General features: G+C 45.9%; 2 protein-coding genes across 4 annotated transcripts in view; one reads left to right on the top strand and one right to left on the bottom strand.

The window, feature by feature from the left end:
• IFT81 (intraflagellar transport 81) overlaps positions 1-19,458 on the bottom strand; it is a 133,399-nt gene that overhangs the window by 88,930 nt on the left and 25,011 nt on the right. The gene's annotated exons all lie outside the window — the stretch shown is intronic.
• Positions 1-19,458, top strand: part of P2RX7 (purinergic receptor P2X 7) — a gene marked incomplete at both ends in the record, with an annotated part of 41,764 nt that overhangs the window by 6,788 nt on the left and 15,518 nt on the right. The window contains 5 exons of one of the 2 annotated variants that reach the window (XM_081113398.1): positions 4,034-4,161; positions 9,888-10,050; positions 11,150-11,218; positions 13,957-14,029; positions 15,545-15,647. In XM_081113398.1, the coding sequence (XP_080969524.1) occupies positions 4,034-4,161; positions 9,888-10,050; positions 11,150-11,218; positions 13,957-14,029; positions 15,545-15,647 (536 nt within the window). Of the gene's footprint in view, positions 1-4,033; positions 4,162-9,887; positions 10,051-11,149; positions 11,219-13,956; positions 14,030-15,544; positions 15,648-19,458 lie in introns of those variants that run through there. The other variant, XM_081113399.1, reaches the window with a different exon arrangement.

The following is a 19,458-nucleotide window of genomic DNA, read 5'->3' on the forward strand; positions in this document are numbered from 1 at the left end:
CAAAGAAAGTCAGGAGGATGTGGATTCCAGGAAGCTGAGGGGAGAAGGGGAAGGAGCTAGTGTGTGATCATTGGTGTCAAATGCTGCTGAGAGTCCCAAAAAGAACAGGTCTGTGGTGCATCTATGGGACTCAGTGAAGATGAAGTTGTTTACTTGGCAAGGGAGGCTTTGGAGGAGTGGTGGGGGCGGGCGCCAGACTGGAGTGGGTGGAGAAATGGATGGAAACGCGGAAATGGATGGGGTGACTCATTCTTTCAAGGGACTTGGCTACAAAGGAGAAGAGAGGCATCAAGTGGTGGTAGGAGAAGAATATGGGGTCGAGGGAGGATTCATTTTCAAGATGGGTGATGACGTTGAAATGTAGATGGTGAGGAGATGGGAGAGAGGGAGATGATGAAATAAGTGAAACTTGTCATGGTCATCAGCCACACCAACTAGCGACCCTAAGGAAAGCTTGCTGTGTTCTGGGGCTGTTCTAATTGTTAGACATTTCTTTTTCATTCTGAGCCCAAATCCATCTCCCTGTAATTTCCCCCCTTTGGTTAGAGCTCTGCCCTGTGGCCCTTCTACTTGACACTCTTCAAATGGCTGCATCCTGTTATTGTATTTCTCCTCTTCTTCAAAATAGCAGCCCAACCCCTCCAGCCCTGTGTGCCCCAACATGGGGCTCAGACCTTTACTGTCTCAGCCAAGCCCCCACACCCACACTCTTGTTTGTCAAGTCCTCTTCAAAGGTGGTGCAGGCACTTTCACTTTGCTAGTGGAAGCATGCAGTAACCCAGCCTGTTGTGGTTTGAGATATAAAATGATAACATCTGCAAATTTATCTTAACGTGTGTGAAATGTGTCTTAGGTGAGAAAAGACTCTTGTGCAAGTATGTGCCTGGCAACGTGAGGAAGGAGGGTGGAGGGGCAAAGAAGCATAGTGCTCATGAGAATAAACTGAGCCTCGGTGGTTAGACTGAATGCTTCCCCCTGAAGATCAGGAACATGGATGTGGTCCTTTATATGATAAAAGGAACTTTGCAGATGGGGGAGGTTATTCTTGGTTATCTGAGTGGCTCCAGTGTAATCACAAGACTTCTTAAAAGAGAGAGACAGGAAGGTCAGCGTTAGAGAAAGGAGATGTGACAATGGGAGAAAGGGCTGGACTTGCAGGCTGGGAGCCCAGGAGAACCCGCAGCCTCTGGAAGCTGGAAGAGGTGAGGAACAGGTTCTCTCATGGAGCCTCCAGAAGGAATCAGCCCTGCTGTCACCTTGATTGAGCAACAAGACCCCTAGAGCTGTAGGGGAATACATGTGTGTTGTTTTAACCCACTAGGTTTGTGGTAATTTGCTACAGCAGCAATGAGTAATTGATACAATCAGTATTTAACTTGCTTTGGGGTGCAGGCTCTCCACCACTTTCTTCTCAGTGCATCTCTTGCTACCCTTGGCTGTTTGCCAAGGCGAGTGGACCAGGGATGGACATAGTCTGATTCTTCTCTGGGGATTTTATGCGCAAGAAACAGAGGCTGCGGGCCCAGCATCCCCATGAGGCACAGAAGGCACACAGCCCGTCGTCCACAGCTGCTTCCAGGGTAGGCGGGGGTTAACCAGCTGGAAAACGGTTCACTTTCAGGTCAATTTTTTATTTTTATTTATTTATTTATTTATTTATTTTATTGCTTAAAGTATTACAAAGGGTATTACATATGTGTCCTTTTTTTTCCCCCGCCCTTGACAGTCCCCTGGCCTCCCCTACCCCCCAGTGTCTTATGTCCATTGGTTATGCTTATATGCATGCATACAAGTCCTTCGGTTGATCTCTTACCCTCCTCCCTCCTGCCCCCCAACCCTCCACGGCCTTCCCGTTACAGTTTGACAATCTGTTTGAGGCAGCTTTGCCTCTGTATCTATTATTGTTCATAAGTTTATAATGGTCTTTATTATGCATGAGTGAGATCATGTGGTATTTTTCCTTCATTGACTGGCTTATTTCACTTAGCATAATGCTCTCCAGTTCCATCCATGCCGTTGCAAATGGTAAGAGTTCCTTCTTTTTTACAGCAGCATAGTATTCCATCATGTAGATGTACCACAGTTTTCTAATCCATTCATCTACTGATGGGCACTTAGGCTGTTTCCAGATCTTAGCTATGGTGAATTGTGCTGCTATGAACATAGGGGTGCATATATCCTTTCTGATTGGTGTTTCTGGTTTCTTGGGATATATTCCTAGAAGTGGGATCACAGGGTCAAATGGGAGTTCCATTTTTAGTTTTTTGAGGAAACTCCATACTGTCTTCCACAGTGGCTGCACCAGTCTGCATTCCCACCAGCAGTGCACGAGTGTTCCTTTTTCTCCACATCCTCTCCAGCACTTGTCGTTTGTTGATTTGTTGATGATAGCCAGTCTGACAGGTGTGAGATGGTACCTCATTGTTGTTTTGATTTGCATCTCTCGGATGATTAGTGACTTTGAGCATGTTTTCATATGTCTCTTGGCTTTCTGAATGTCCTCTTTTGAAAGGTGTCTATTTAGATCCTTTGCCCATTTTTTGATTGGATTGTTTATCTTCCTTTTGTTAAGTTGTATGAGTTCCCTATAAATTTTGGAGATTAGGCCCTTATCAGATATGACATTGGCAAATATGTTTTCCCACGCAGTGGGTTTTCTTGTTGTTTTGTTGATGGTTTCTTTTGCTGTGCAGAAGCTTTTTATTTTGATGTAGTCCCATTTGTTCATTTTCTCTTTAGTTTCAAGTGCCCTAGGAGCTGTATCAGTGAAGAAATTGCTTCGGCATATGTCTGAGATTTTGTTGCCTTTGGATTCTTCTAGAATTTTTATGGCTTCCCATCGTGCATTTAAGTCCTTTATCCATTTTGAGTTTATTTTTGTGTATGGTGTAAGTTGGTGGTCTAGTTTCATTTTCTTGCATATATCTGTCCAATTTTCCCAACGCCATTTATTGAAGAGACTATCTTGGCTCCATTGTATGTTCTTGCCTCCTTTGTCAAATATTAATTGAGCATATTGGTTCGGGCCGATTTCTGGGCTCTCTATTCTATTCCATTGATCTATATGTCTGTTCTTGTGCCAGTACCAGGCAGTTTTGAGAACAGTGGCTTTGTAATACAGCTTGATATCTGGTATTGAGATCCCACCTACTTTGTTCTTTCTCAGGATTGTTGCAGGTATTCGGGATCTTTTTTTATTCCAGATGAATTTTTGGAGAGTTTGTTCTAGATCTGTGAAGTATGCCGTTGGTATTTTAATGGGAAGTGTGTTGAATTTATAGATTGCTTTGGGTAGTATGGACATTTTAATGATGTTGATTCTACCAATCCATGAACACGGTATGTTCTTCCATCTGTTTATGTCTTCCTCTATCTCTTTTTTCAATGTCCTGTAGTTTTCTGAGTAGAGGTCTTTTACCTCTTTAGTTAAGTTTATTCCTAGGTAACTTAATTTTTTTGGTGCGATGGTAAATGGGATTGTTTTTATAATCTCTCTTTCTGAAAGTTCACTATTGGTGTATAGAAATGCCTCAGATTTCTTGGGGTTAATTTTGTATCCTGCTACATTGCCAAATTCATGTATTAAGTCTAGTAGTTTTTTGATGGAGTCTCTAGGGTTTTGTATGTATAATATCATGTCGTCTGCAAATAAGGACAGTTTTATTTCCTCTTTTCCAATTTGGATGCCTTTTATTTCTTCTTCTTGTCTAATTGCAATGGCTAATACTTCCAGTGCTATGTTGAACAGGAGTGGTGAGAGTGGGCATCCCTGTCTTGTTCCTGTTCTTAGGGGAAATGGTGTTAGTTTTTGTCCATTGAGTATGATGTTGGCTGTGGGCCTGTCATATATGGCATTTATTATGTTGAGGTATGATCCTTGTACTCCCAACTTGCTGAGAGTTTTTATCAAAAATGGGTGTTGGTTGAGGTCAATTTAGAGAAACCTTTGCTCAGGGAGCCCAGACATTGTGAGGAAGAGGCAGGCTTCGCTGAGAGGCACTTTTTCCCCCACTGTGTTCTGAGGTCTCTCTCCATGCCCGTCCGGTGCCAATTCCCCAAGATATGCCAGTCTGTGCAAGTTGCCAAAGTCATTCATATTCAGAGCCTGTGGATGGGGATTCTGAAGAACCTCATTATAACAGGGATCCTTGTCTACATTTGGTGAGTCAGGTGCAGAGTGCAAGCCTGAGGGCTTCTGGGGCTGACCTCATTCTCCATCCCCCCTCCCTTTTATCCCTTGTTTCCCCTGCCCTTTCAGCCAGGCTTCTCTCATGTCAGCCCTCTCCGCCTTCCAGACTCTCCACTCTCTTCTCCCCCATTATCTCTACCTAACCATTGGACATGACCCAGCTAAGTCCCCAGCGCCTTCCTGCCCCTTTCACTTCAGGGATATGTGGTTTGCAGGCTTCAGAGGATGAGAATTGTCCCTACCCACAGCCAAAAGGTCACAGGGAGCCGGAAGCCAGGCAGTTAGCTCCTCATTCAGGGACTAAACCCATGGTCCCTGAAAGGTTCATGGCTTGTCTGAGTCACCAAGTGAGTCTGGAGAGAGCTGCCGGGACAGTCGTTAGTATGTTCTTCCCATCGGGCAGGGCACTGCAAACTCTTTTTCCCCCTGCAATGTGGCTCTGAAGCATTTGAATTCTTAAAATGATACGTTCATTATTATACAGAGACAAGTCCTCCGATGTACAGGGGCCTGGATTCCACTAAGGCTGCTCTAGAACACACTGTCCGTTCTGGAATGGATGTGAGAGACCAGAACTGAGCTTCCCAAATGGTGGGCCAGACTGACCCAGGATTTTCCTGGGAAAATGTTGCAATAGCCAATGGGGAAAAACATGGCACAGACCATGTCCATGTTGTGATGGGAGGCAGCAGTGTACTGTTGAACAGTGTTATCTATTTGTCTGTGGAATTACATTGACTAGCTCGGTCTTGTGGATGCTGGTTGGGTCTCAATTCTGGATCTCTTGCCACCACTCTTTCTTCATGAGCTTTCTTTTTTAATGAATGTTATAGAAATACTAAAATATATTGAGAAGAATATAATAAACACTCATACGCCACCATTCCACTTAGGAAAAGAATATTACTAGTCCAGGTTTAGCTCCCTGCAGACCCAGCCTGCATCCGTTCTCTTTCCTCTCCCCTTCTAAACATCATCCTGAATTTGGTGCTTGGATATATGTTGTAGAAATATCAAAACAACCATAGAATTGTTGTTTTCATGTTTCTACAACATATGTCCATAACTATAAAAAGGTTTTCCTTGAGGTGAAATTCCTAAAACATAAAATCAACCTTTTTTTTTTTTTTAAATCCTCACCCAAGGATATTTTTCCATTAATTTTTAGGGAGAGTAGAAGAGTGAGGGAAAGACAGAGGGAAACATTGATGTGAGAGAAATGCATCAATTGGTTGCCTCCTGCATGAGCCCCTATCAGGGCCTGGGCCGGGGAGGAGTCTACAACCAAGGTACATGCCTTTGACCGGAATCGAATCTGGGACCTTTTGGTCTGCAGGCTGATGCTCTATCCGCTGAGCCAAACCAGCTAGGGTAAAATCAATCATTTTAACATGAGCAAGTCAGTGGCATTTGGTACATGCACAAGGTTGTGCAACCACCACCTCTGTCTAGTTCCAGAACATTTTCATCGCCTAAAAGAAGCCCTATGCCCATTCGGCAGTTAATACCCATTTCTCTCTGCTCCCAGCCCCTGGCAACCATCAATCTACTACTCTCTGTCTCTATGGATTTTCCTCTGGATCTTTCATATCAATGGGATATATAATATGTGATCTTTTGCGTCTGGCTTCTTTCACTTAGCATAGTGTTTTCAAGGTTCATCCATAGGGTAGCATGTTTCAGCACTTTATTCCTTTTCATGGCTGAATAATATATGGGTAGATCACTTTTTTTTTTTCTTCCATTAATCTACTGTTGAACCTTTGGGTTGTCTCCTTTTGGTTATTGTGAATAGTGCTGCTATGAATACATGTGGACAGGTATTTGAGTATATAATTATGTTCTGGATTTCTTTAAACCTTCTATCATAATGTGGCATGCTTTGGTTGCTCAACATTTGTTCTTTTCTTTTTTAAAAAAAATATATTTTATTGATTTTTTACAGAGAGGAAGGGAGAGGGATAGAGAGTTAGAAACATCCATGAGAGAGAAACATCCATCAGCTGCCTCCTGCACACCCCCTACTGGGGATGTGCCCGCAACCAAGGTACATGCCCTTGACCGGAATCAAACCTGGGACCCTTCAGTCCGCAGGCCGACGCTCTAGCCACTGAGCCAAACTGGTCAGGGCAACATTGTTATTTTCATATTGATACAATTAGCTCGCCATCATTCTCACTGCTGTAGAGCGGGGGTGGGGAACCTTTTTTTCTGCCCAGGACCATTTAGATACTTATAGCATCATTCGAGGACCATACAAAATTAACTTAAAAATTAGCCTGCTATATTTGGCTCATTTAATTAACTCACTTTTAATGCCCCGAAAGGGCCAGACCAAATGATTTATTGGACCTTATACAGCCCTCTGCCAACATTCCCCACCCCTGCTGTAGAGCATCCCATTGTGTGAATCCAACAATTTATTTACCCATTCAACATTCAAGGACATTTAGGTTATCTCTGGTTTTCCCTCATACAAAGAATGCTGCCATAGACATTCTGTACAGTCCTCCTTAGGCACATGTACCAGTATGAGGGTGTCTCCAGGGCATACACCTGCGAATGGAACTGCTGGGTCATGGGGAATGCACGTCTTCAGGTGGACTTCATATTGGCAAATATGCGTTATCTTTTTATGCAATTCCCAGGGGTTTTCAAACCTACCTGTGTATTAAAATCAGCAGGGCGACTTTTTTTTTTAACTTTTTAAAATATATTTCTTTATTTATTTCAGAGAGGAAGGGGGAAGGAGAGAGAGATAGAAACATGAGTGATAAAAGAGAATCATTGATAGGCAGCCTCCTGCACATCCCCTACTGGGGATTGAGCCTGCAACCCAGGCATGTGCCCTTGGCTGGAATCAAACCCCGGGCCCTTCAGTCCACAGACCGATGCTCCATCCACTGCAGGCTCTATCCAAGTCAGCCAGGGCAACAGCAGGGCAACTTTTAAAAGGTATATAGGCACCTGGAAAACTCTCCAGATTTATAGAACCATAGTTTCCAGGGCTGGCTCTGGGAGCTACAATTTTGAAAGCTCCCTGGTTGAGAACAGCTGGGACCATGTCTTGGCCCACTTTGTCTTGGCTTCCAAGGTCAGCTCCCGGGGGCAGCTGTTGGCTTAGACTTCCCAATATCCTTCAGATATTAGGGGCTGGGCAGAAGGAAGAGATCAAATAAACACATGCTGAATGAATAAAGAAAGCATTTAGGATAAACTCTTAATTATTTTGGGCAATGGGAGGCAGGGAAAACATGTGGAAATGAAATCTACCATTTTTAATAATCAATTCCACTTCCCCTCTTTAGTTACCCCACCATAGTAATTTACATTCATGTTCTAAATAAGGTATTAACAGCTAATGAACTGACCTGAAAGGCAGGAAACTGGAGGCAGAGCTACATAAGGCATGAACAAGAATAGCACGTGGTTAAAAGGTCTGGCTCTGGACTACCTGGTAGATCAGTCAAGAACCTCAGTTCTGCCACTGCCTATCTGTGGGCAAGATCCTTCACCTCTCTGAGTCCATTCTCTCATCTACAGAAGACGATAATGGCAATACTATCTCCTATTGGTGTGAGGATGAAAGGAAATGATTTGTGTAGAGCTCTCAGCACATCTGAAGTGCTCAACAAAGGATAGCGCGTATTATCAATATTATTTATAAAACAGGTGTGTCTTTCTAGAAAACAGGTGGCTGACCTGCTGGACATACCCTTAGATAGGTACCGATGGGTTTCTGAGTCCCAGAACAAAGCTGGTGAATTAATGCCAGGTGAACTCTGATATTTGAGACGCTGTCCTGTAAATTAGGGTCTATCTGTATTAGGCAATATTAGAGGTTGACACTGGGGCGATAGTTTCCATGTAGCTCACTGTGTGGAATTTGAATACATAATTCATCAACAATCCCACTGTTAGGGTCACTGAAGGAGGAGTGCATGAGGCCGAAAGGGGTAAACAATTACGAATTTACTAGAGCCCCAGTGCACAAAATTTGTGCACTCGGGGGGTGGGGGGTCCCTCAGCCCGGCCTATTCCCTCTTGCAGTCTGGGACCCCTCAGAGGACGTCCCTGGGAGATCAGGCCCAAGCTGGCAGTCAGGCATCCCTCTGGCAGCACGGCAGCCCTCAGGGGATGTCCACTTACCAGCAGGGAGCAGACCTAAGCTGCAGTCAGACATCCTTAGTGCTACTGAGGAGGCAGGAAAGGCTCCCGCCACCACTGCTGTGCTGGCAGCCATCAGCCTGGCTTGTGGCTGAGCAGAGCTCCCCCTGTGGGAGTGCACTGACCACCAGGGGACAGCTCCTGCCTTGAGCATCTTCCCCCTGGTGGTCAGTGTGGGTCATAGTGACCAGTCATTCACGGCCGTTCTGCTGTTAGGGTCAATTTGCATATTACCCTTTTATTATATAGGGTAGAGGCCTGGTGCACGGGTGGGGACCAGCTGGTTTGCCCTGAAGGGTGTCCCAGATCAGAGTGGGGGTCCCGCTCGGGTGCCTGGCCAGCCTGGGTGAGGGGCTGATGGGTGTTTGCAGGCTGGTCACACCCTCTTCAGGGTGGGGGTCACCACTGGGGTGCCTGGCCAGCCAGGGTAAGTGGCTGATGGGTGTTTGCAGGCTGGTCAAGCCCCTCCCCAGTGGGGACCCTCACCCCATGGAGGTTTGGCCAGCCTGAGTGAGGGGCTGATGGCTGTTTTCAGGCTGGCCACACCCCATTTAGGGTGGGGGGTCCCCACTGGAGTGCCTGGCCAGTCTGGGTGAGGGGACGAAGGCCGTTTTCAGGCTGGCCAAGCCCCCCGGCGATGGAAGCTCCCAGCCTCTCCTTTTTTTCTTTTTTATTCTGGGATTTATTTACCTTCTATAATTGAAACTTTGTAGCCTTGAGTGGAGCTCAGAGCCGGCCAGGGGGGCGGGAAGCTTGGCTCCCTCCATCGCCAGGGGCAACCCAAGCTTCCTGCTCGCTCCAGCTCCGTGGCCATGGGCTAGCTGAAAGCAGGTATCTGGGGTTTATTTATCTTCTATAATTGAAACTTTGTTGCCTTGAGTGGAACTCAGAGCTGGGCCACAGCAGGCGGGAAGCTTGGCTTCCTCCATCACTGGGGCAACCAAGCCTTCTACTTGCTCCAGCTCTGTGGCTGCAGGCCACCATTTTGGTTGGGTTAATTTGCATATAGTCACTCTGATTGGCTGGTGGGCATGGCTTAAGGTGTAGCAAAAATCAATTTGCATGTTTGTCTTTTATTAGTGTAGATTAGGTCACCTGGAAACCAGATGGCTGAGCCCCAAAATGGTGCCAGCACCCAGGGGTGGGGAGTCAAAGATTTTAAAGGACTCAAGGCTTTTTCAGAAGTGAATTCTTTGGATGGGTCCGGGTCCTGGGCAAGTCTGGAGGGGAAAGTTACTGATCTTAGCAAATGGAATGTGGTCTAAGCAAAAAGGAATGTTGATTGTGAAATGATCTAAAGGTCAGTTTCCTAGGGGAGGGAATATTATTTGATCAGATCTAATACTTACGAGGTAGGTATACCGTTCTTCCCATCTTATACACGAGGAAAATGAGTCGCAGACAAGGCAAGTCGCTGGCCCAAAGTTTCCTAGCAAAGCTAGGATTGGAATGGAGGCAGCCTCCACCCAAAACCACAGCATTGGGCCTCCCTCGAGAAAACCACTAATGCTTTTCTGTGTCTGCCACTTAGCTTTGCTCTGGTGTGTGACAAGCGGTATCAGCGGAAAGAGACTCTGATCAGTTCTGTGCACACCAAGGTGAAAGGCATAGCGGAGGTGAGAGAGGAGATTCTGGAGAATGGAAAGGAGGTGCACAGAGTCTTCGACACGGCAGATTACACCTTCCCCGTGCAGGTGAGCACTGGTCAGCATCCTCCCAGGACGCATCCCTGCTCACTGTCACCAGGGCCTCGTGCCCTTCCCCCTGCCCCCAGCCCTGGGACCTAGAGCCTTACTCCAGAAAAATACTGGCCCTATTTAAAAAGCTCTGTGAAAATACCAACAGAGAAAACCTAAAAATTGCAAAACTGGGTCAGATCTAACAGCTCAAAGGAGATGATTCTTTGCTTTATCAAGTCCTCCAGGGCTCCTCAAAATAGTTGTGTGTCCTGGTGCATTTAAAACATGACTGGACTCACTCATACTTTGAGTTGCACACCGCTTTTTAGGAGCAGGGCCAAGGAGTCAGCAAGGGCTGCCTAGATTCAGACGGACAAAGAACTTTCCGCCTGGAGAGGACCAGCCCTTCTGTATTGTTTGTGTGGCACTTTGTCAACAAAATGTCTCCAGGAAAACACTCTTGGGTGTTTAAGGAAGGATACAAAGGACAAAGAAAGAAAGGGTGTGGATCACACAGAAAGGGCATCCGGCTGCCTAAATTCGCAAGAAGAGAAAATAAAATTAGAATTGTCAAAATGGAGAAGTCGAAGGTGACTCGAGAATATGTGGGAGGTGGGAGAAACAAAAGGGCCTCTGGGAGCTGGACAGCTTTGTAAAACCATAAAAACTAAGCTGTTATCTGTTTGTTGCTAACAGCGGGTCATTAAATTCTCCTGCTATTTCCCAGGTGGTGGGGTGTCCTATTGCCCTTTTATTAAAGTCCTAGATAATCTGAACAGCACTCTGCTGAAGCCAACAAACACCCCCAGTTCTGCCTCCCCAGGTCTCCTGAGTTTCAATTTAATGGGTTTTTACTGGGAAGCTGGAATGGAAAAGGAATCCTCAATCAGTTTCCATGTGCCTCTGCTCTCTCTCAGCTCAGCAGGGTGGCTCATCCAGTTTTGATATTAAGTCCTCCGTGTAGTCCCAAATTTGCTCCCGACCCTGATTTCCAGACTGAAGTTTAGCAGAGTGGAAGGGTTCGCCCCAGGCACTTAGCAAGCTGGATAATTAAGATTAAATAGTTTTGTTCTCAAAGGCTTTGCATTGAACTTCTCTCCTTTTTTCTCCGCAGGGGAACTCCTTCTTTGTGATGACAAACTTTCTCAAGACAAAGGGCCAGGTGCAGGGGCTTTGTCCAGAGGTAAGGAAGGGACCCAGAGCAGTTAGACTGGCGATAAGAGTTCTGGAGGACACTCAGGCAAGAGAAAGGGCGGGGAGAATGTGGGAATTGAGATCTGATATGTCTTCCAGCTCGCAAACATTACTGAGCCTCCTTTGTTGAGTGTGGGTCTGGGCTGTATCAGAAGACACTGCAGTTCTCTCTCTGGAGCCGCCCCATCTTTGCCTGTCCCCTGTCTCCAGCTCAGGTACTAGGCACCTGTGCAGGCTAGAGGCCTGCTTCCTCCATTGCTCCCTCCCGCATGGCTCCTGACAACACTGATCTTTGGCATTTGTGCAGCATTTCACATTTCAGTGGAGCCTCACAAGTTTAGGAGGGTAACAGCATTCCCAGCCCCATTTTACAGGTCAGACGCAGATCAGACGGGTTAAGTTGCACAGCTTGCTGCAGGCAGAGCCCTGTTTAGAACGCAGGCATTCTCTTAGATGGCTTTTCCTACTACGAACAACTGCGAACTGTCTGTCTGGGAACATTGTCACACAGCTCACATTTGCCTTCTCACTGCACTTCTTTTTGCTTGTTTATTATCATCCCACTTCCTAGCCTTTCAGTCTCCGCATCAGGTAAATGCTACCTGTCTCCCTACCACCACCACCCATGTAGTCTTTCCCAACTTGACTTCGCCCTCTCCAGACTCTTGACCTTCCCCTATCTCTTTCCGGAAAACTTTCTTCCCTATCAAAATGTATTTGTCCTGCCTTAGCCAGTTCAGCTTAGTGGACAGAGCGTTGGTCTGCAGACCAAAGCGTCCCAGGTTCCATTCCGGTCAAGGACATGTACCTCGGTTGCAGGCCCAGGCTCTGGTATCGATATTTCTCTCTGTCTTCCCCACTCTCTCTAAAAATCAATGAAAAAATATCCTCAGGTGAGGATTAAAAAAAAGTAATTGAAAAAAAGAAGTATTTCCTGATACATAGCTATATTCTATGCATTACATTTATAATTATTAAAAACCAAAGAAAAATTCTTATGCATTCTAAAAAAAATGTATTTGTCCTACTCTGTCCCTTCCCAGTCCTGCCCTCTGTTCTTTAAGAGGATAACTAGATATTCTGGTAAGTTTATCTAGAGCGATGTGTTACAAGATATTACCTATTCCTCGCACCTTCCTGCCATTGCCCACTCAGGTAATGCCTGTGCTTTACCAGGGACCATCCCAGCACCGAGGGGTCAGCACTGGGACACTATTGAGCAGGTCTCCTGCCTGAGGGAGGACCAGCCTTGCCCGTGGGTCTTGCTCATCAGCCCACGCAGGTGACAAGGTCTGAGTGTCTGAAAGCTTGGGGGGGATCTGCTCTCTCCTATGACAGTCTTCGCTGTGGTGTCCATCTAACCCTGAAACCAGGCTAACATTCCCTTTGTCTGTATCAATAATGCTCATTTCATCTTCACAGCAACCACTTCAGGTAGATCGGTTCACCCTCCTTTTACAGAGGAGGAAACTGAGGCTGAGAGAGGCGCAGGGACTTGACCAGTCATGCAGCTAGACAATGGCACAGAGGTCCTGTTGAATCTCTGTAAAAGCCACGCACTGCACAGGAGATAATGAGCAGCAGCTATTTTCTTAGCGGCTGTGTCACATCCTGGTCTCCCTAAGACTGGCCAGTGAACCTGCTCCTGAGGAAATGGGAAGTAGAATACAGAAGCCAAGTCATCACGTTTCTCTTTTCCTTCCTCTGTCCTCCGCTATCAGCCCTGAGACCTCATTTTCTCAGGCCAGGAGACAGGGCCGGCTGGCGCCCCTTATTTCCATATCGGTTGCTGAGCCTTCATGCCATTTGCTTCATTCAGTTCTGCAGCCACAGAGCCGCTTGGACCAGGCCTCTGGCTCTGCACACCGAGGGCTGTCCCTGCCAGTGGCCCCAGGCTGCCCTGACTTCCACGTTTTCGATTTTTATTTATTTTTAGTTTTTGTTGAGATATAATTCATATACCACAAAACCCACCATTTTATTTTATTTTTTAAATATATTTTTATTGATTTCAGAGAGGAAAGGAGAGGGAGAGAAAAAACCCATTAATGATGAGAGAGACTCACTGATTGGCTGCCTCCTGCACACCCCACACTGGGGATTGAGCCCATAACCCAGGCATGTGCCCTGACTGGGAATAGAACCATGACTTCCATAGGTTGATGCTCAACAACTGAACCATGCTGGCCTGGCAAAACCCCGACATTTTAAAGTGCACAATTCAGTGGTTTAATACATTCACAACATTGTGCAACTATCACCATTTCAGAACATTATCATCACCCTAAAAAGAACCTCATACCCATTAGCAGTCTCTCCCCATTCCCCCTTCCCCAGCCCCTGGCAACGACTGATCTGCTTTTTGTCTCTATGGATTTGCCTATTCTGGATATTTTACATAAATGAATCCTACAATCTGTGGTCTTTTGTGTCTAACTTCTTTCACTTATCACACTGTTTTCAAGGTTTGCCAATGTTGTAGCATGTGCCAGTAGTACTTCATTCCTTTTCGTGGTTGAATACTATTCCACTGTATAAATGTACTATATTTTACCTGTCCACTCATTAGTTGATGAATATTTGGGTTGTTTCCAATTTTTTTTTGGCTATTATGACTTGCTGTGTCCATCTGTGTACAAGTTTTTGTGTGGACACAGGACAGCTGCTTTTCCATATCTTAGGGGCACTCCATACTCACTCCTCGCTACCCTGTCCTTCTCTTGGCAGCACCCTACCCGCAGGACACTCTGTTCCTCTGACCGGGGCTGTATAAAGGGATGGCTGGACCCGCAGAGCAAAGGTACGTCCTGTCTCTTTTCGGGACCATGGGGACGAATGGTCTGGCATCCTGGTGACATTCGCAGTGTCCTAAAGTGGAGATCTTTAACTCTGGCTCTCAGCTGCCTTCTTCCACCCTCAGCAGACCATGGGTGAGTCTGGCTGTGTCCTCAGAGGACCAGCTGCTGATGTGAATGTGACTTTAATTCCCCAGTGAGGAGGAGAGCTCCTAAAAACCTTGCAAAATTAGCACCTTCAGGGTTCTACCTGACAGAAAAATCAAATGGCCTATATATCATCTGAGTATACTAAACTTTCTGTCTTGAATTTCCACAGAGGTGGAGGAGCTTGAACTTGTACCCTTACGACACCTGGGGACCATACACAAATTAACCTGCAGAATTTCCGTCTCCTGTTTTGTTTTGTTTTTAATATATATTTTTTATTGATTTCAGAGAGGGAGAGCGAGATAGAAACATCAATGATGAGAGAAATCATTGATTGGCTGCCTCCTGCACGCCCCACACTGGGTATTGAACCCACAACCGGAGCCATGTGCCCTGACCAGGAATCCATCTGTGACCTCCTGGTTCATAGGTCAATGTTCAACCACTGAGCTACACCGGCCAGGCTCCATGTTTCCTGTTTTAACATAAAGGGCACATGACAATAAAGTTACCACATAAAAGAATAAAAAGAGAAGAAAAAATATAGGTGGTTATAAAGCACACACGAAGGGCCTATGAATGTTGCATTCTTATTCCATAATACATGTGTGTCTGAGTTGGTATAGAGATCATTTTAACATTGCTTGCTATTTAACTTTGCCCTCAGGAATCTTTAACTGACCCTGATGCTCCAGGAAGCTGTGCCGTGTGTTTTTTGTTGTTGTTTTGTTTTGAATCCTCACCTTAGGATATTTTTCCATTGATTTTTAGAAAGTGGAAGGGAGTAAGGAAGGGAGGGAGGGAGAAAGAAACAACAACATGAGAGAGACACATCAATCGGTTGCCCTCTGAATGCACCTGGGCCAGGGCCAGGGATTAAACCTGCAACCCAGGTATATGCCCTTGACTGGGAATCGAACCCACAACCCTTCAGTGCAGGGGCCAATGCTCTAACCACTGAACACACTGACCAAGGCAAGATGTGCCATGTTTATTCTGCAACTGTGCACATCCCTGACACATGCTGTACACTCCTCGAGGGACTCAGATGCCCAATAAGAAGCCAAGTTCTAGTCCATTTTCCCAGTTCAGAGAATACACCCTGTCCAGCTCCCCTCACAGCATCTTTCTTTGAAAGAAGGCAAACAAGCCAACAGCATCCATGGTCTTCCTATGTCCTCTCTGATGCTTTTTAAAAAAATGCCTACCGTTCGATATGCTGCTTGGTCAGCTTAATAAGCTTGTGGTTCAGTCAGGGTTTCATGGAACTGAAACTGCTTGAGCTGAAAAGCATGGTCTCTTGCTCGGGTTGAGAGTTTCCTCCCACGGTTCTTTCACACGTGTGCTTCTGTGACCCCTTGACCCTGCAGGAATCCAGACCGGAAAGTGTATACTGTATAAACCGCAGCCTCCAAAGAAGACCTGTGAAGTCTCTGCCTGGTGTCCCACCGAGGCAACGGAAGAGCCCCCCCAGTAAGTTGCAGGGTGGGGACTGACGTGTGGCCCTCAGCAGTGAGTAGGTGAGGCCTTGCCAGGCGCTGATCTAGCTTCTCTTCTCAGGGCAGTCCCACAACATCCTGGGTCCTACTGGCTTGGGGACCCTATGCCAGGCACACTGGTGGTCTCTGGGAGGGCCATGCTAGTTAAAATATTAAAATAATTCTGTACTGACTGGTAAATAGCTACTTCCCTGAACACTCTGGGGTACCCCTGCCTCCTTTCTGTGCCAGCATGTTCCAGGACATCTCCAGACCCTACTCCAGTGCTACAGCAGGGTCCATTCTGACTTGACAGTGTCCATACTCAGGGATTAAGGATGGGGAGGTGACAGGGAGGGAAGAAAGAACAAAAGGAAGGAGGGGGCAAGGAAGGAAAAGAAATGGAAGGGAGGAAGAGAAGGGAAGTTTTCTTAAATAATCACAGTGAAAGCCTGGCCGGTGTGGCTCAGTGGTTGAGGGTCGACCTATGAACCAGGAGGTCACTGTTCAATTCCTGATCAGGGAATATGTTCCAGTTGCAGGCTTGATCCCCAGTAGGGGGCATGCAGGAGACAGCTGATTAATGATTCTCTCTCATCATTGATGTTTCTCTCTCTCCCTCTCCCTTCCTCTCTGAGGTCAATAAAAATGTATATATATATGTTTTTAAAAATGATCACAGTGACAGATTTGGTGGTCCCTGTAGTGACTCATCTCTTTTTTTACATTTTTTTTTTATTGATTTTTTACAGAGAGGAAGGGAGAGGGATAGAGAGTTAGAAACATCGATCAGCTGCCTCCTGCACACCTCCTACTGGGGATGTGCCCGCAACCAAGGTGCATGCCCTTGACCGGAATCGAACCTGGAACCTTTCAGTCCGCAGGCCGATGCTCTATCCACTGAGCCAAACCGTTAGGGCATGACTCTTCTCTTTAAAAAAATGTTTTTAATGATTTTTTTTTTTTTAGAGAAAGGAAGGGAAAGGGAGAGATAGAAACATCCATGAGAGAGAAACATCACACCGATTGGCTGCCCCCTGCATGCCTACTACTGGGAGCAAGCCCACAACCCAGGCATGTGCCCTGACCCAGAACTGAATCGGTGACCTCTTGGTACATGGGGTTGATGCTCAACCACTGAGCCACACCAGCAGGGCAGTTACTTCTCTTTAACACACAAGGTCAGGCCCAGAGGCAGAACTTGATTTAAATCTCAGAAACCACAGGGACTGATGCATTTCAGCAGAGAATAGAGAGACCTAGATTCAAATCCTGGCTCTAATACTTCTTTGCTGTGTGACCTTGGGCAAGTTGCTTAACCTCTCTGAACTTTAATTTTCTCATCTGTAAGTTGACGATAATAATTGCACCTACCTCAGTGGACTGATGTGAGAATTAAATGAGATACTTTATTGTGATTGCAAAGTGAGCCCAGTGCCTGGCATATAGTAAGTGCTCAATAACACACACACACACACACACACACACACACACACACACACATGATCTGCCCATAGAAGTTTGGTGGTTCTAGACTAGCACTGTCCATGGAACTTTCCATGATGATGGAAATGTTCTCTTTCTGTGCTGTCTGATACGGTGGCCACATGTGGCTACTGAGCACTTGAAATGTGGCTACTACAACTGAGCCACTGAATTTAATTTAAATGTAACTAGTCACACTTGCCTAGGGGATGTTGGACTATCCTGGACAGCACAGCATTCGACAAATGTGACTCAGGGTCACACCACCAGAACCTGTGGGGCAAAGAGTTCCCCAAACTAACTTTTTAGAAGGTCCAGGAAAAGGTTCCCAACATTAGAGTAGGAAGCACTAGGCAGTGTCAGCCTGTCTTACCCTCAATCAGTTAATGGCACCACTCAGGTTCATTTCTAGGTCAAGGAAGATTCATTATCAAAGAAGGAATTGCTCAGGGACATTATCCTACACCCAGGTCATCCCGGTTCAAGGCAAGGGGCCTCTTGGTTGTCTATGGTTTTCAGTCCTGGCTCTGCCACCAACTCATTCACCAGATAAATACTGGTACTGTGCATCTCCAAGGTGCTGCTGCAATTCTACATGACCTTGGGCAAGCAAGTTCCTGAACTTGTTTCCTCATATGTCATATGAGCATGGGTTCTAGAATTACTAAAATGATTCATGTAATCATTCATTCCTTCAACACATCTATGACCATGCAGTAGGTGTTAGATATTTATTTCATGTGTAACTATATACAAAAGGCTGTGCCAAATTTTTTTCTCCAAATATATTTTTACTGATTTCAGAGAGGAAAGAGAGAGGGAGAGATAGAAACATCAATGATGAGAGAGAATCATTGATCAGCTGCCTCCTGCACACCCCATACTGGGGATTGAGCCCACAATCTGGGAATCAAACCATGACCTCCTGGTTCATAGGTCGACGTTCAACCACAGAGCCACACTGGCCAGGCCAGGCGGTGCTAAATTTTATGTAAAATACAAAATGACCCAGATAAGGCTCTTGCAGTCTAATAAAAGAGATAGATATATGTGCAGAGTTGTAATTCAAGGTCGAAAACGGTAAGTATCATGAGAGAGGAATAAAGGGCTTTGATCCCTAAAGTTTTAGGATCCTATAGTCCTCTGATTCTAGTTAGAGTGTTGTCTAGGAAGCATGGGATCTAGAATGTTCTAAAGGCAAATGGTCCAGCACATAGCAGGCATTTGTTATAAATAAGATTTTCTTTTGTGCAAGTGACAGATATACAATTTAAACTGGCTTCAGAAAAAGAGTGTTGCTTTTTGGCTTGTATTTTTGACTCCTGACAATGAGAAGTTCAGAAGTATGGCTTCAAGTAAAGCTTGTTACAGGCTTCAAATGATGTCATTAAGATTCTCTCTCTCTCAAAAAAAAGCCAAAACCGGTTTGGCTCAGTGGATAGAGCATAGGCCTGCAGACTGGAAGGTCCCAGGTTCGATTCCAGTCATGTACCTGGGTTGTGGGCACATCCCCGGTGGGGTATGTGCAGGAGGTGGCTGATCGATGTTTCTCTCTCATCGATGTTTCTGACTTTCTATCTCTCTCCCTTCCTCTCTGTAAAAAATCAATAAAATATATTTAAAAAAAAAAAAAAAGATTCTCTCTCTTCCTCCCCTGAAGTTATTCTTTCTTCCATTTAGCTCTCTTCACGCTGTGGTGTGGGGGAACTCCAGATTTTTACTGTCCTTACTATTAACAGTCCAAAAGAAAATTACTTCTCCCCCCCTCACCTCCAATAGTTCCTACAAAAGCCCTGGAATGTTCTCATTGGCCCAAGTCACATGACAATCTGAACCTATCACTGTTGCCAAGGAGATTGGATTACACTGTTTGGTCAGCTCTGGGTCACTTGCACACTCCAGGAGCTGTAGGGATGAGCAGGACATGGACTCATTCCCACCCAGCCTTCTGAGCTGAGAGTGGAAGAGACCTGGCTTCCCCAAAGGGAGAGAATTGAAGGGCTACTGACAGAGGGGGAATGGATGCTGAACAGGCAAAAATTAGACTGTTCTCTATAGCTATGTCCCAAATAAAGCCAAAGTTGGGCTCTGCAAGTCCTGGAATAAAAAGCAGATTGTTCTTGGTGCCCTCTTCTAATTCTCTCCACCCTTTCCTGGTACTACCCCCAATAAGAGGCCCGGTGCATGACATTCGTGCACTGGGGGGGGGGGGGGGTCCCTCGCCCAACCTGCACCCTCTCACAGTCCAGGTACTGAGGGATGTCCACCTGCCAGCTTAGGCCTGCTCACACAGATATCCCCCAAGGGGTCCTTAGTGCTGC

The sequence above is a fragment of the Myotis nattereri genome (genome assembly GCF_964212035.1).
Source record: "Myotis nattereri genome assembly, chromosome: 19".
Taxonomy (NCBI): domain Eukaryota; kingdom Metazoa; phylum Chordata; class Mammalia; order Chiroptera; family Vespertilionidae; genus Myotis; species Myotis nattereri.